At 39.1% G+C, this 17,584-nt stretch overlaps 1 protein-coding gene across 1 annotated transcript in view; it reads left to right on the top strand.

Moving 5' to 3' along the window:
• RDH10 (retinol dehydrogenase 10 (all-trans)) overlaps nucleotides 1–17,584 on the top strand; it is a 28,415-nt gene that overhangs the window by 2,515 nt on the left and 8,316 nt on the right. The window contains exon 2 of the mRNA XM_010575924.1: nucleotides 390–628. Within this exon, the coding sequence (XP_010574226.1) occupies nucleotides 390–628 (239 nt within the window). The remainder of the gene's footprint in view (nucleotides 1–389; nucleotides 629–17,584) is intronic.

The following is a 17,584-nucleotide window of genomic DNA, read 5'->3' as shown; positions in this document are numbered from 1 at the left end:
GAGCCGCTCTCACCTGCCCGCCGTGCGGGCAGGTGAGAGCGGCTCCGGGCTGGAGCCCGCCGGGCGCAGGGGCGTCAAGCGGCCCCGCCGGTGGGTGCCGAGGCCGGCCCTGTGGCCGGGCTCCGCGGTGGGGAGCGGAGACCCGCTTCGTGTAGCCTTGGTCTCCCAACAGCGTCTTTAAAACCTGCGGCTCTTCCTAAGACGCTGTGGCAGCAACAGTAAATAGACGAGTCCTTGCGTACTGTGGTGATGCCAAAGTAAATAGAAGTTTTACCGTGAGGGAAATGCGTTTGCCGTTTCCACTCGACTGCTTGTTTGAACGTCAAAATACAACTCGGAACTTTATTTCCCACCCCACCCCGCTCTGTTCTCTTGTCTCTGTTCCGTAGCAGCTGGAGATGGAGAAAAAGATGCGCTGCCCCATTGCAACTTGCAGGTTTACACGTACACCTGTGATGTGGGCAAAAGAGAAAATGTCTACTCGACAGCCGAGAGGGTCCGCAAGGAGGTTGGCGAGGTGTCTGTCCTGGTTAACAATGCCGGTGTGGTCTCCGGGCACCATCTTCTGGAGTGTCCTGATGAGCTTATTGAGAGGACCATGATGGTCAACTGTCACGCACACTTCTGGGTAACTATAAATTCCCTTCTGCTGCCCTTTTTTGTCAGTTAATTTTGGGAAATTAACCGCTGTTGCTTAACTCCTTCAGTTTTGCACTTGTTCCCTTTCATTTGCAAGCTTACCACTTTAGGGGTTTTTCATTTTTAACTTACTGTTCTGTTTAACAGGAATGGTGGGTATTAAAATCATTAACAAATGGGTTTGAATCAACTGTATCTTCCTAGAATCCAGAATTCTAAGTCTTGTGCCCTTTTCTGTAGCCCTGGATATGAAATCCTTCGCAAGCATAACCCCTGAGTCTGCTTAAGGGTTGTTACTGTTAATGAATGGCTTCTCAGCCTTCCTCCCATAGTCTTCTGCCAGCATGTTAGTAGCTTTAAGATGCTGTTTTAATGATGGTTACAATAGCAAACTTGCACATTTCTGGAAAAAATACTTAAAACCCCTGCTGGAAACGTTGTTGGAATTGCCTTCAAGGCAAATTGTTCCTTTTGAAGGCTGGGAGGAAAGGCGAAAAAGATTTCTCCAGAAATCAAGCCAAGAACACTTTTTCAGGAATCCTGCGTATTTGTCCTCATAGCTTTCTCTGGGGGCTGCCAGTAAAAGTAAGAAAATCTTTAATATGGTTTCTGGGGTGATATTGTCTCCATAACTAGCAGATGCTAATCAAGGAGAACAAGCTATGTGATCTTACTATTTTTGTCTAAATTTTGTTTTCCTGTGTGGTTTATTTTTAAACCTACAGTAGTGTGGGGTTATATAAATTTGAGTGTCAAAGGAGGGCATGATGCACACTCGGGTTAGCATTAGCTGTCAGACCGAGCCCATTGTTAGTATTAAAACTGTTCGTTGGTCCTTCAAATAAGGTTATGAAATACACTTGCATAACAATCAAAGGATTAAGCAATCTGAAATATACTTCAACTTAAGCCTTCTTTGGCTGGTCTTACCTCTTCATAATAAAATTTTGTAAAACGCCTCATCTTCACAACTTAGAAGGCCCTCCCAAACCTAACTTTAACATGGAAGTGAAATGCTGTTTCATAACCCTAAAGGAGCCCCTCCAAAGCTGCACTGTGAAACACTTAATGGCAGAGCAGTCTTTTTCCAATGTATTGTAAAGCTTGCAGAGAGAGTGCTTTAACTTCAGTGCACATGAGATGGTGTGTTTGGAAACTCTTTTTAAACTCTGAAAGTATATTTTAAGGCAATTTGAAAAGTTCTGAGAAAGTTCATATGACTTCTTACAACTAAGAACTCTGCGTGTTCCCCTTCATGAAAGTTAAATTGATGCTTAAGCAAACAGAGATGTGCACTAGATTTAATGACTGTTATTGATGTGGTTTAAATGCCGAATTGACAGAGTTTCCAAGAACTCTAAATTATGACATCACCATGAATTAAAATATGGGAGGATCCTAAATTCTCCAGCTGTTCTTCCTTCAGGCCTAAGTCATACACTTATTTATAACATTGTTTCAGAGACCTTTTTAAAGTACCGTCTATGTTCTGAGTCTCTTACGGTAATAGAAAACTAAACTTAGAGTCTAGTATTGCTATGATTGGGTTTCCATAACAGTTTCATTCATTGCTAAATGTTACAGTGTGAAGTGACTTTAAAATTAAAAAAAAAAAAAAAACAAAAAAAACCAAAACAAACTACTCCAAGAAGGTATAGTTAGATCTGAACTGTGGAACTTGAGATCTTGGCTTAAGCTTCTAAGGAGCAGTCAACACCCTTTATATTTAATTGAGGTTCTGTTTGTATGTACACTTCCTGCAGATCTTGTGTCCTGCTTTGTTTTTCTTTCTATTTTTTGGTGTTGGCAAAGCTTTTTTTCCTTGTCTTCCCCTTCATGATCCCAGAAAAGGTTGGCTTGACCAACAGTGGGTGGACTTCTGTTAAAAGTAATAGTACTTAATTCATAAGATATCATCTGAATCAGCTGATTTGAAGCCAACTTTTTTGATGCAAGTCTATGCTGACTTAAATAGAACAATGTGTCTAGATGTGTGAAGTCTTATACAGCTAGTCTTTTCCATGTCAGCTAAACTGGTGGTCCAAAAGCAAAGCTAATACTCTGGAGTATTATGTAGGCTTTTAACTATTCTTGGAGGATGTTTCATCCAAAAAGCTGTAAATGGATTTTATAAAGACATGGATCTTCCATGTAATATTGCTTCAGTAGTTAAGTGTCTGTACTTTCTGTGTTTTTGTTGGGGTTTTGTTTGTTTTTTAATGTGAGAGAGAGGAAATTCTTCCTCATGCCTTGATCATTATCAAGCCTCAGTGTGCTTCTATATAAAAACCTAAAATGGGGCTCTAGTACTGTCCCCTTAAAACATCTGAAATAAGATTGATTGTCTGTTCTTCATGCAGAATGCAGGTGATCAGAGCTTGTTTTATGTAGCAGCTGTGATCTGAAGGCTGCCCAACTTGAGCAGTAGGCAGTGACATGAAAGTATGGCTCCGTTTTGCTATTGTGATTCCAACAGGGCTGTGTACCATATCACAAACTGGCAGTCAAGAGAACCTTAGCTGCATGCCACAGCCTAAACAGATGCTTTCCATTTTGCTGACATTCATGATTTGTATAATCCTTCCTATGAGTGTTCTACATAAACATGTCACCACTGCATCATGTAGCAATTTCCACAGCATAAAATCCACTGCAGTATTAAAAACCTGTTATTTCATGCTGTGATAACTTGAATGCTTCTGATATTGAAAACATAGGGACAAAATTCATTCCTGGTTTGAAACAAGCCAGCTCTGGTTTACTATAATTTGCAGATGCATAAAACTGTAGCAGGAGTGTAACACTACCTTTCCTGCCAGTCTGTTGCAAGAATAATAACTTACTTGGCTGCACTTGTCAATTACTGGAACTGAACTTCTGCAGACTAGGAAATTTTCTTCCTGTGATATGTCAGGCTTGAGATTTGAAAAATGTTAAAACACAGTATAATATAAAGCCGTTTCTTAATCAGTTTTAAGCAACAATAGGAACAACAGTTTTTATTTCCTGTGGTTTTACAATAAAGTTTAAGTGAAATATCAAAATACTGTGTTTTAGATTGTGGAACTGTATTTAATAAAACTACTGTACAAACTCTTATTTCAGGACAATTTGAGATTCTTGTACCTACTCTAACACTTTTTTCCTGGAAGAATAAAGCTGTTGCTGGATAAGTAGGTATTAATATTGTACATCAGCATAGTACCTGGGAAATCTTTCTAGATTTGGTTGTTGAAAGGGACTCATGGAGCAGCAGGGGCAAGGCAATGGTCAGGGCCTGTGAAGTTCTGTGATGTGAAAGTCCTTCTGTACAGCAGATCTTAAGTATTTAAGCTCTGAGAGAACAGTGATCTGCATTTCCCTGTCATGTGGATCCTTGAAAACTTTAGGCTTAAAGCTCTCTTAGAGGAGTTCCCTTCAACTTACCAAAAGGGGGAAGCAAAAGCATTCAGCTCCAGCTCTGTCATTTATTAAAAAAAAAAAAAAAAAAAAATCCACATAGTGAGAGACTAGGGCCCAGAGATTGAAAACTTGTGCACTGCTGTCTTAATTGGAGTGGGTATGTTCATTCACTTACAAATGACTTTATTTTTGAGGTTATGCAGGTATATTTGTCTTTGTAGGAATTGAACAAATCTTTTAGGTGGCCTGACATTGATACAGAAAGAGATAAATACTGAGTAAATAGGGAAATACTACCTAAGTAATTAGAATATTTGTAGTCTAAAACTTCTAAAACTTAAATGTACCTTGGAAAGAAAGTTAATGCAGAGTTAATAAATCAAATACCTATTTATGCAGCTGCTGTAGTTGTCAGTCTAATTAGACTGACAAGATTGCTGAAGCCTTCAAAAATAACAGTGGCTTATTATCTATAATGTATCAATACTTACATATTGTTATTCTAGTCTTTTCAAGCTCCCTGGTGTTAAATAAGGCTCACTTATGCCTATAGTTTTAGTTTAAATATAGAAGTATTGCACTTAGTGTGCACACTGAATCTTCTACAGAAGAAAAGACAGCTAGCTTAAGTTATATTATTTGAAACTATACCATGCTGAGTCTTGTGGCCTGTTGGCATAGCAGTTTGATTTTTGTTTTCATCTCTAGGATTCTAGTATCTATGATCAAATATAGACACAATATTCCACTGACAGGCCAGCTAGATATATTTAGCATTTTGGATAAGTGGAATTAGCTACTTTGTGGTTTTTTTTAATTTCTTGATAATGTATCCCAAGATGTGTAAGTTTACCTACAAAGTTTAATGTACAAGTTTGTGACTTTTTTTCTTTGAAAAATGAGTTAGATCTACTTCAACCAAAACATGTGCATGTGATCCAAAAAGTGTCATCAAAACTAACTCTTCCCTTGCAAAATGATTCAAACTGCATGCCATCAGTAAATTACCCTGGACAGCACATGTGTTTCATATACTGTGGTAGTGTGCTGGGTAGTGAATATGAAGGAAAAAGCAGTGATCTTCTTAGCTACGGAAATAGTCATATTAGTTGTACTTAAAACTTATAAGTCCTCTGGTATGGTTCTGCAGTTCATATGTTTTTGGGTTCATTTCTCAAGAAACTAGAGGGAATCTATCAACTGAGAAAATACTGTCTTCTGGATGCATGCTGTAGAAAACTACTTTCCCATTTTATAAAGGAATGTACTTAACACAGGTTTTAGAAAATAAATGGGTGAGTATATTTTTTTTTTTGAGTTTGAGTGGGCATGAGACTACTGGCTCAGAGCTTTCCTCACAGATTTATTTTATAGTCTACCAGGAGCTTGTCTAGCATTGTATCAAGCACAGTTGTCACAGTCTGCAATCTTTAACTTTGTAACCTGTTTCTTGCTATCTGTACCTGTAATCTAACCTTGTAGTCATGTTTTAGTTGTAGTGATTGTTTTCAAAGAAATAATTGGAAGTTTTTCAGTTTTCTGATCCTCTTTTTTTTGGGGGGGGAGGACAGGCACCAACCCAAACCATTTAGTTAGGTGCCTGGATATCTAAGCTTTGGCTGTAGAAGTGATCTTCCATCTGTTTCAGAGAAGATATGGGTGAGGATAAAAATGACTCTTCAGACAATGTACTCACTGAAGAGTCAGCAAGCATAAATAAGCATGTTGGGATGGGATGGTGGGTGGGTCTTAGTCTTATGCAAAATGCCCCTTCATATTTGCCTTGTGTAGGAATCCTGTGAATTCAAGCACCTATAATTGGGATTCCAGAGTGCTGTCCACCAAACTGTGGTTGTTCCACTAGTCCCCGAGGTCTATTGAGGCTGTTCAGTCATGGTTCTCCATTGCCTACTGTATCTTGATGATAAATGAGTAGTTACGTATGAAGGAGTCTGAACAAAACAGCTTATAGCACTCTTGTTTAATTAGCAACACTTCCATCAGGGCAGTGGGAAAATCATATCGAAGATTCTTTGAATGTGTTACAACACCAACCTTCCTATGTATACTTTCTGTGCTAGACCATCTTCCTTGCGTGGTGGAGAATGCTGACCTCTTTTGTTCAAACAGCAGCTGAATTCATGCATTTCCCTTCCTTCTCTTTAATGATGTAAATAAAGTATTTGATTTTCATCCCAGTCAGTTAACAAATCTGAAATGACCATTCAGAATGTTTTTCTTAAAGTGCTTCAGTTACACCTGAGCTTTTGCAACAGCTTCTCTCAGGCATACTTGGGAAACTAATTTGCTGTGCCGTTTTGAAGGTGTATGGATCTTAGACTCTCAAACAACAGAAAATAGAGATTCTCAGATTGTGATCTGTGGATTGTTTGTTGCCTGTAGATTGGTGTCCAACATGGTAGCATAAGGTGTGATCAGCCAGTTACTTTCATGTGCTAAACTATATGAAGTTTGAAGAGTTTAGGTGAAAACGGTCATATATTTCACAGAACAGCAATGTGAAAGTTCCATTAAGGAAAGGGAAAGTTGTTCTGAAGAGATCATGCCAAGACTTTTCAAACTATTTGAAACATATTTGAAGTATTAATAAATTATTAGTGGCTTGCAATTCTACAGCCATCTAAAATAAAGCTGGAGTTGCAGTATAGCTTGCGGAGGTAAGGCACTTGGGATAATCTCCTTCTTCAGTCTCCTGTGGCTTTTTCTGAGGGTCAGGGACTTGTCAGCAAACCGTATGAATGCTTTCAGGATTGCTAGTATACTCTGAAGAAATGGTCCTGGATGAGCGATCAGCGTGATGATTAAATTCCTCCTGCTTATGGAATGAGGTAGGTCAGCTGAATAAGCAAAAATTTCTGCATTGACTTTGGTCTGATATTATGCTGTTACTCGTGAAGGATTTGGGGAGACAGGAAAACCTTGAATGGAACGATAGTTTTGCCAGCATGGTGCCTAACCTTGCTAGAAGTGAAAAGAGTGGCTCTTCACTTGGTCAGTGAAATACTTAGTCTAAAAGATTATGCGTATGCCTTTCTTGTCGTGTGGAGGTTAGGAGAGCAATAGAGTTTAAAGTTCCAGATTCTTCTATCTACAAGTAATATCCGCTTTTATTTTATGACAAGCAGCTAAGTTAATGAGATCTCATTATGTTATTAATTTTCTGTAATGACCAAGTGACTATAGCAGAATTCTAGAAGACAGGCATGTTCATGTGCTCAGCTGTGGAGAAAACTAATCCTAATTATGATGTGGTTAAGTGTCCTGGTAACCCAGCGTTTGCATCACTACCTAAGACCTGTCTTAACTGATCTGTGTGGGTGAGCAATCCTCTTCTGTAGCTCTCAGTGTCATTAATTACTATGACTAGACAGGTTGAGGAAAGATGAATGTTATGTTTTCTAGCACCATCCCTGCCATTTTAGCACTGCACTGCTAAAATCTTTTCTACTTTTTTATCAGCTGGGAAGTATTATTCTTTCCCCATGCTTCTCATGCTTTGATTTCGCTTCTGGGGTATTGGGGGTGGGGGGGAAGGTTTTTGTTATGTATCTCTAGTACTAAACCTTTCCACGGTCCTCTGTATGTAAAAGCCAAAACATCACTCTTGATAAACCTTGCTCCCTTGACCTTTGAGGTTTTCTGGCTATTCACACTGGTGGTAAAACTGAGTTACTGATACCTGTCTGTCTTTTGTGAAAAACAGTAGAGCATTTCTGCAAAGGCAAACCGAAGCTGATTTATGGGTGATTCTATATGCTTTTACCTGTGGCCTTAGGCTTCTTAGTCTGTTTAAAAAAAAAAAAGTCTTTCAAAGTGCAGTTACAATGTAGGTGAGTAGGCATAGACTTTGAGATTGGTAGAATCTCAATTTCTGAGGGTTTAGTTTGAAAGAAGATGTGTCACAAACGGGGGAGAGATTTACATCTGTGCTTACACTTCTGAATGAACACTCTGTTCTTGTAAATAATTATATTACTATAATGATTTATATGCCAGTCAAATTAACACTTGACACGAGTGAGTTATCACAACTGGGATGGGAGGGCATGGTAGGCCGAGGAATGCCAGAACAGCTGTGGAGCTGAGGTGGCTGACTTGGTGTAAGCCTTTTGAAATTCAAGTTTGTTTGACTGTTGAATTCTGCACCTAAATGTGCCCCGGTGCTGGTCACTTCTGCCATCTGTTTGAACTTGTGTGACAGCTTTTCAAGCACTCCCCTTTCAGCATTGGTTTAGAAAAGTCCTTGAGCATATGCTTAAAAGTAACTTGTCCAAAATCTCTGTTGATTTAGAATGAAACTACAAGGCAGCTTAGTGGTGGCAAGCTGTCATGTGGGACCACCCCTTGAATCTGCATCTTACCTTGCACTAGTTTTGGTATTCGTCAGATCCCTGGGTGAGCCAGTTCAGCTCACTAACTTGTCCAGAGGGCAGGGAGGAAGGCTGTTCACTTTCTTGGCCAAGTTGATTAGTTTTTCTGTTTGGAGACTAGAATCACCTCATCAACATTTCAGACTTGGACTAGCCAGTGTATGGGGTGTGTGTGCTGGGGAAGGGGTGAGGAGGAATAGGATAAAACCACATAGCTATAAACAGGACCTCTGTGGCTGTCTAATGAAACCTCATTCTTGGAGAGATTTTCTGGAATAGGATTTACAGGCTCTAAATAGTTAAGTAGTCATAAATGGTTCCAAGCTGTAGCAAATCTGCCACTGGCATAACAGTCTGAACGTAACAACCTGACTTCTAAAGAGATTCTAGTATTTTAATTACACACTGTTAAAAACCCTTAGATAAAGGTAAGTTAGTTTTCTGAACACATCAAATAATGTTGTGTTAACAACTCTAGCTTATTTGCCTTGCACCAATGCTATGATTGCTGTTGTGTACCTTCAAGAGCAATGATCTTTGTGCCTACTGCACTGTTTGACTTCTCTGGAAATCAGTTGTACTAACACTGAATGTGGAAAGACCAAGCCAGAGCTGTGTTTCACCTTATGGGAAACAAGCATAGTTTCCACAGGCAGGCAAGGGAAGGAAGTATCTCTGTGTCTCTGAAAGCTCACCTCCTAAGAAAGTGAGCAGTTTGCTGGTGTTTGATTAAAATGCTTGTGCAGGTAGAATCTTTGAAAATTGTATTAGTCGCTGGTTTGGTCACTGTATTAGCTGGAGGTTTTTTGTCTTTTTAGCCTTTGTTGGTTTATGAAGCGGAAGTTTACCTGCTAAGACTATTTTCTGTACACCCTTTTTTCAGAGGGTGGGGAAAACACCTTGGTTTTACAAACCTCTAAGCTCCATGCATTTTAAAAATGTTACTTCTCATTCAGTAAGTGTCGAAACCAGGACAGTGAGTTACTTCATAAGAAGTTGGAGCCTTCTAGGGTCTTACTGTTTCCTAAACTTTGAAGCTAAATTTCCATTCAACTATAATATCTTCTTTATTTTTCTGTTTCTACTAAGTAAGACTGTTAAGTGAAAAGGGAAGCTTTCCTTCTAATCTTGTTCCTCTTGTGAGATACTCTGTTATGGCATAATCACTTTCCTTTTTTTTTTTGAAGTAATTGATTCAAAACAATGACTTAGTGACTGAGTTGGGGAGGATGAGTAAAGTGACTCAGCTTTCATCTGCATGGAAGTACTATAGCAATTGCAGTACTAATGAGGTACTGGCCTTAAGGTATCTATAAAATGTGAGACGGTCTTTTTCTGTTTAGACACTTCTTGAAAAGTCTGTTACATAAATTGTAAAACATGAATGATGACTTCATATTTTCCGTAAGTAGTTCTGACAGTACTGTTCTCTAGTAATTTTTTGGAAACATAGAGACTAAAATACCAAATTTTACTAAATATTCCAGGGGATGACTAAGCTTATGGCAAGCTGTATTTAAAAGTTGGATTGTGTTTCTGTTCACTGAACAGAATATTCTGAGCTCTTATCTAATAGTTGTTCTAAAATGAATTTGTTATGTGGATTTTTCACTGACTCATAGGGGCATGTTTTCATTTTTGTCAAGATTATCAAATAGCTGGCAATAAATAACTGCTCTCCAAATGGTTGGACATTTGCTGCAAACTTGTGCTAATGAAGGTGAGGGACTAATGTGTTTGTTACACTAATGTCAACATGGCTCTGAAACACTACAAATCCTTTGACATGGCCATTTGTCAGTATATAAACAAAGTAGAATTTCTAGTCACTTGACTTCAGGGCTTAAACCAGCTCTTGTGGAAAGGAGTAGCCAAGTGTTAACTTTTTCTATCACTTGACCAGCAAACTCTAAAGTAATTTCAAATTTCACATTTGAATAAATGCAAGTTAGGTCATCTTTACTAATAGATCTGCCTGTGGAAGAATACAAGGTTGGTGGTGCTACCTAGTGGGATTGTGACTTAAGTCCCTGAATTTACAGGAGTGTAACTGGGCTGTCACAGCCATGTTGGAGCTCTGTGTTAGTCTTGAGTATATGGAAAACTCAAATGCTGACATGGTAGATCTTAGCAGATGGATTTACTTTCTTTAAACTGCATGTTACTTTTCGGTGGCTGCTGCCAACTGTGTAATACTTGCTCTAAATTGAAGAGTAATTGTGGTTTGGTAGCTATGATAGTCTGAGAGTAGAATGAGATTAATATTTGTGGAGAATAAATATCAACTCATCTAATAAGATGCCTCCAGGTGGGAGGGAAGAGGTCAGCTTTTGAGCATGAGTACTTTGAAAGCTTTAGTTCTTATGCTTGGTTATGCCTTAAATTTGTGCTGGCTGGAGAACTCTGCACATATACATTTGTTCCAAGTTCCATTTTGGTCTAGACTTGTATCTTGCTTGTTTGGCAGCATAAGGCAGACTAAACATATAGCTGGGCCTCCAACAGCCCTCTTACCATGCCATCTTACCTACTACTAATCCTTCTCAGCTTTTAGATTAGTTTGGCATTTGAAATCCACAACAAATGTCACTAGCAACTTATGTTCTGCACTTTTACACTGCTTAAGCAGAGATACTGTCTTTCTCCCTGTTCATTGCTAGCTGTTGAGAATCCAATATGATTGCTCTGTCCAAGCTTTAAAAGCCATTAAAGTTCAAAGTGGGCAGAATTCTCTGTGAGGGCTCAGAATACCCTTAAGAAGCTGGCAAGGGTTACTGGAGTTACTGGAGAGCATCTAATAGCTGGGGGGGTATCATTAGTTTTTGAAAACAGTGTGGTATGTGGATGTTCCGGACTCAGCTGAAAATATGTTAATTCCATAAGAAATTCATCTAGGTGTTCTGCAGGGCTTCACTGGCCCCTCTCTCCAGCTGAAAGGACTTGAGACCAAAGGAGAAATGGAAGTAGAACAGTCACGGTTTCAGACAGAGCAGGATAATTTATTACAGGCAAGAGCTCCTGTAGGGGAGATATGGGGGAGGAATTGGCATCCTTTCCATTTAGTTAAGATTCTGTGTTGATAAACTTGCAGTTAACATAGAGACAAAGAGTGCAAGGTCTCTGATGGCTTATGAACTCTGTAAGAGGAAGGTGCTGTTGAGCAGGGAGTTGGTATACTTAAGTGGAGAATTACAGAATGGTTGAGGTTGGAAGGGACCTCTGGAGGTCATCGTGTCCACCCCTCCCCCTGCCCAAGCAGGGCCACCTAGAGCTGGTGGCCCAGGACTGTGTCCAAACAGCTTTTGAATACCTTCAGGGATGGAGGCTTCCACAGCCTCTCTGGGCAACCTGTGAGAATGTGCTTCATTTTTCATAGCCATATGAAATCAAAGATTTTCAGACTCTGGAGGGAAGATGTCTAGGTATACAATCAGTGATTTAAACACTGATATATACTGCTATATATATATGAAGCAGTTATACATCAACAAAGCAATATGTGCAAGTACAGATAAAAGTAGACAAATTGGTGTGCATGTCCATTAAAGGCATCTAGATGCTTCCACAGAAATGACTGGTGGCATATAGTCATTAGAAAGATAAGACACTTTACAGCACGGGCCTGACATCTGAGGGTAGAAATAATTTAAAAAGCATGTAAAACTAAAATCTGTTTACTCTTAAAAAGAATATAAAAGTTCTCAGGAGCAGAAAGATGGAGACTGCATACTAATAACATAAAGGCTCTAACTTCCACTTGCTGGTATAGAAATAACAAGGGTAGTTCAGCTTGAATACCTGAACTTCTTCATGCCCAGAAAGCGTATAAAGTAGTGGCCTCACTAAACAGAAGTGAAATGTTCTTAAGGAGAAATCAGGGCCACCTTTGGCTGTGTTGTATGTACCTAAACCCCTGCCCTAGGTAAAGGTGCACTCAAAATCTAGAGTGATGCAATGGTGGGGGATGCAGAAAAAGCTTTATGTAAGAGAGCTAGGAGTTTGATAAGCAGCAGACCACTGTGAACCTTAGGTAATGATACCTTTTCCACCTTGACTCTCAAGAAGAAAGTTTCTGAAGCAGGAATTGTATTATTTAGGTAGCGTTCTTGAGTACTTAACCTACAATTCAGATGAGAGGGAGAACAAAGCTGTTTTCTACTCCAGTCTTAGTTACCCAATTTGGGGTAAGATCACAGGAAGTGAAGCCCTTAAAGGCGGGGGGGAGACAATGTAGTGACATAAGGTAACAGTAACAAAAGTTTCTGTTGCAGTGTCCTTTCCTAAGCACTCTTCATATCCCACTCTCTGTAGACACAACCCTTTTTCAACTAAGCCTTGTTAACAAACTATACAAAAGGCAATTTAGCCAGGCACTGTTCAGTTGCCCTAAACATGGCATAATTAGTTCTAGCAGTAAAGAGTGGAAATCAATGATTAATGTTTGAGAGATAACTAGTGGTATTAGTTTCCTGTGATTATTTTTTTTTAATAGCATTACTTATCTTATCTTTACTGTCTACCCATTGTAAACAGCTTTGTGGCACTAAGTTCTGATTAAGGAAACTACTTAATTCAGTTTCAGCTTTCTTCTGATATAGTCGACATGAGTTGACTCCATGTAAGAGGAACCACTACAATAACTGAACCATTCACAGGAAACAGTGGTAACTATTGGCTTTGAAAATTGAAGAAATTTTGTAACTGGACCCTAAATACTACAAATGCTAAACAAGGTAGTAATGTAAATATGGACTGTAGTATACTTGTTCTTTAGCAAATGACATTACAGACATTTGTAACTACTAACAAACCCCCTTACAAACTTCAGTAAAGATTTAACCTCATTTTGTACAACTTTGGTGCTTCTCAGCTGATTAAACGTGTCTGAGAAGCAGGGGATTTTAAGTCTGTGGATCAGTCATGAGGGTGGAGAAAACAGGAACGTTAATTACTAACATGAATTAATGAATTAAAAACAAGTGATTCAAGTACTAGCTTATGTTTTTACTAAGCTAAGACTTCATGTACTTCAAAGCAGTATTTCATGCAGAATTGGAGAGAGGAAAAAAGATGCTTATTTCTCTGTAAATCAAATACAGTTTTAAATTAACTGATGTTTCTTTTCATTGTGACTTAGTTCTTCAGGGTATTTACCTTATTTTGCTACCTTCACCTCTTAACCTGGGTAGATCTTATCTGTAGTTTCACTCTGTTTGCAAATGTAGGATATCCAAAGTATTGGGGGAGTGGGGTGGGGGGAGTGGCTTTGCTTCCTTGTTACTCATCATCATTACAGACTCCTGTTTAAGTCCATCTTGTTCTTTCATGAGCTTCTGGTTGCAAGGCAACTGTAACATTATTACTGTGCATGTATGTTAAGCATTAACTGCTGTTGCAGTTCAATATTAAAGGAATCCCCATGGCCCCAAAACAGTGGGTTTTTCTGTGAAGGACAAATAAAGCTTTAGTGAGAAATTGAAGGTTGTGTTGCCTGCCAGGAGCAAAATAACTAAGGGACTCCTTTCAAAATGAAATATTGGAAGGTCTAGCTTTTTTGTTTTGAATGCAGGGCCTGTTCAAGGCACACTTAAGGGCAATTCTTGAATAGTTTACTTTCACGCTTTTAATACATCTGTCTATGGAAGCTTGGCTTGAGGATGTCATGTGTATCTCCTGATCCTTTTTTGCTCCAAAAGGATCTGGGTAGACCCATCAACAATCCAGAGAAATCTGTGACTTTCTTTTTTAATTCATTACTTTAGGAAGATTGGGCAATTCTGGCGTATTTTTCATTATCATTTCTTGAGAATAGAAACTGAAGATCAAAAATAGCACTAATTTCCACAGCTATTCAAATATTTACTTACTGGCTAATTATACAGAAGGGGCCCAGCACTTATTGAAAACAGTCAGCAGAGTCATCTGAGCTTCTTTAAATCACAGCTTTGGTCCCTTATGTTAGCAAGGCCAACAGTAGTTTTAGACTTCTGTCTCCCTTCTGTATTCAGCCTGTTACTGGCAGAGCCATGTCTTTTGTGCTGTGTGGTCTCTCTAGTGTTCAACCCGGGACTTCGTATTTTCATGTAGTCTTAGCACAGTTACTAATCTCACCTAATATTTCAGAGATGCTTGTATAATGGAATTTAAGAAGGATGTGGAGGTAATATGGGAAAAATAATTGAGATGATAGTGCAAATGACAAGTAATTACTCTCAGTTCTCATTGGAACCAAACAAAAAAGCTAGAAGGAAAACAAATGGTTAAATCCAGGCTTGTAACTGCATGCTTTGGTGTGTGAGAAGGCATTTTGGATATTATAGCCTCTAACTTGGATAAATTCTCCTTTGAGAGTTAAACAGTTCTAGGTTATGCTTTCAAGGCCTCTTCTAAAACTACTTGACAATGGCTTTCACTGTAATCCTGTAAGTGAAGTTCTACCCTGTGTTTATAAAATGTATTTAAAGTGGTTATCTTCTGAAATAAGCTGGGCTGTATGGCTGTAGCTGAAAATAACTTCAGTGTATTTACTGATAAGCTTGCCATCGGGTTTTTCTGCCTTTTCAGGCACCTCTCTTTCCCTTTTAACATACAGTAGTGTATTAGTGCTACACTACCCGATTTGGACAAACCTACTTTAAGGCAAGGCTGCCACAGCCTGTCAGCAGAAGAGTTAGAGGTGCTATTTTGTCAGACCTTCGTGCATTCCTTCACAGTTACTGGAATGGAAAGAGAAACTGGGGCATGTGGAAATCTCTGTATTTTGTTCCATGGAGGAGTGAGTGGCCACATGCTGTCCTGCACAGGAGTAGGAGAACCTTCACAGTGGTCTGTGAAGAAGAATGGGAAGAAAAGAAGGCTGAATGCCCATGCTGAGGGAGAGAGGATATAATGCATATTTTAGACAAAAACTTGGAACAACATTTTCTTGTCACCGGCTCCACTGCTTCATGATAGTAGTTACAGGATTAGCTAACACACATGGCAGCAGGCTGTTATGATCTCTGGTACCTTAGTTCCCAGAGCTGTCTGGATAAGTCCTTGACTGATCACACCAATGTTGTTTCTTGGGTCTGGCCAAATAGAGTTCAACACAAAGGTGAAAATACACTTACCCAGATGTTGCACTCACTTGCGCTGTTATGCAGCTGTCTTGGCAGTCAGGAATAGCTGTGGCTTAGGAGGAAGTGTCTTATCTGTTATACCAGTATACCACTGTTGTGAATAACTATAATGATGTAAAAACTCACCTGTTCTGATCAGCCCCAGGAAAATAACCATGCTCCACCCTCCTTACCTGAAGGGACTGTATGGAAAATAAGCTATTCCTCTGGCATAAAGGAATTTCTGCCTTACAGTAAAGTAGCTTGTTTATGCCATCAAAACAGTTTAAAAGGGCTGTTGAACATTGACAGAAGGCAGAAAGTATGAAAAAAATTACTGTATTGAAAAATAGAAACTTAAAGGACCTTACATGTTGGTACCTGCTTTATTTCTTTCTTTGATATAAAGACAACTCTCTAAACATGAGGTAGCACGTACTTTTCTACTTTGGTGTGCTTTCTGCATTCAGTATCCATTGTCTTGAGCTGCATACAGCTAACATTGTTTTCTGTGGATGCTTGCTCTCTTCTTTAAGAATAATTAATCCAAAATTTAATTAAAAAAATCACTTTCCCAAACAGTATTTCTTCATATTCTCATTTGCTGTATTTAGACTAATTTGTCTTGACATTGCAGCTGTGCTGTTCTTTGTGTTGCACAATCTTTTGAGTTTTGTTTCATTAAGAATGGAACTAAAGAATTTGGGGAAGGGGAGGGAAGAAGTGCTAGACTGTTAGAAGTTAATTTGCCGTAAACCAAAATGTTGAGAACAGATTATGAAAGCTATGAAGTGACATGTAAGTGCTTGTTCAGTTTCACACTTGTGAGAAATAAGTCATTAAAGCTGTGTGCACATGAAATAGATGTTTGGTTACAGCTACTGGGAATAGTTTGTTCTTACTGGTATATTCAGAAGCATAGAGGAAAATGCCTAGAAGATTAGAAATTGATCTCTAGGTTCCAAAAAACTTAAAGGTTAAACTAGCTTGAAAAACTAGCTCTACTCTCTGTTCAGAAAGATTTTGTATGTTCTCTCTCTCCTACCTAGTTGCTGTATCTAAACTATACTGCAGGTTAGAAAATGCATGTTTGCACTATACTTTGGGGGTTTTCATTTTTTCTTAAAAAAAAAAAAAGGCAAAAGCTAGTTCTGAGTGAAGAGGATGCTTAACTTAAATTTCTTGATGTTTAACACTGTGTAACTTCCTTGATTCCTCATCCTGATGCATCACAACACAATTCCTTTCATCCACTATATTCTACTTGGTGGTTTCTCCTCAGTGTTGAAAAGCGTGTTATGTTTGTCATTAATAAAAGACCCAGCTCTGACTTTAAGTACTTAAATGTTTTGGTTAACTGTCTTCCTCTGCAGCTGTGAGAGGTAAAACTGACTAAAGGATCAAACCAGAAGGCAGATAGTTTGATTAAATCACTTGAGTTGATTTGAATTATTCTGGGTGCCTGGTTCATGACCTCTAATGCCATGGACAAAACACATTGCTTGGTATCTTCTAACACTTTTTTTTTATGGAGGATTAGCATGTCCATGCATCATCTCAGAAGACTAATGTGGGCTGTGCTACCTGTTCAGACAAACTCCAGATGGGAAGGCCACCCAGGAGGCATCTTGCCCCGAACCGGTCAAACTCTTAACTAGTTTCTCAGCAGCACAACAAGCACACAGAAGACTTCAGGTCTGGTAGGCAGATGTAGCTGAAGCTGAAAGAAACTAGAAAAAAGAAACTAGGTTCATCTGGTTTATGTAACAGGCTGAAAAACTGGGGACCAGAGTATGGAGGAAGCTGCTTTGATTAAGGAAGTGGGCTGTGCCAGAAGCTCAGTAAGAACACTGATTTATTTGGGGATTGCTTATACCACGAAAGAGAATAACTTCACTTTGGGATTGTTTTTCCCAGCAAGAGGAGGCTGGGAGGAGCAGTGGGCAAGCCTTTACTCTGAGACTGGAAATGTGTCCCCCCATAGGGTGTGTCTGCCTCTGACTGTGCTTGTTTTCGAGTACTGACTCCCAGCTGTTGCAGATGGCTGGAGGA

This window comes from Haliaeetus leucocephalus, unplaced genomic scaffold (assembly GCF_000737465.1).
Source record: "Haliaeetus leucocephalus isolate CR32 unplaced genomic scaffold, Haliaeetus_leucocephalus-4.0 Scaffold506, whole genome shotgun sequence".
Classification (NCBI taxonomy): Eukaryota; Metazoa; Chordata; class Aves; order Accipitriformes; family Accipitridae; genus Haliaeetus; species Haliaeetus leucocephalus.
Note: the sequence above shows the minus strand (reverse complement) of the source record. Positions and strands in the feature narration are given on the sequence as shown.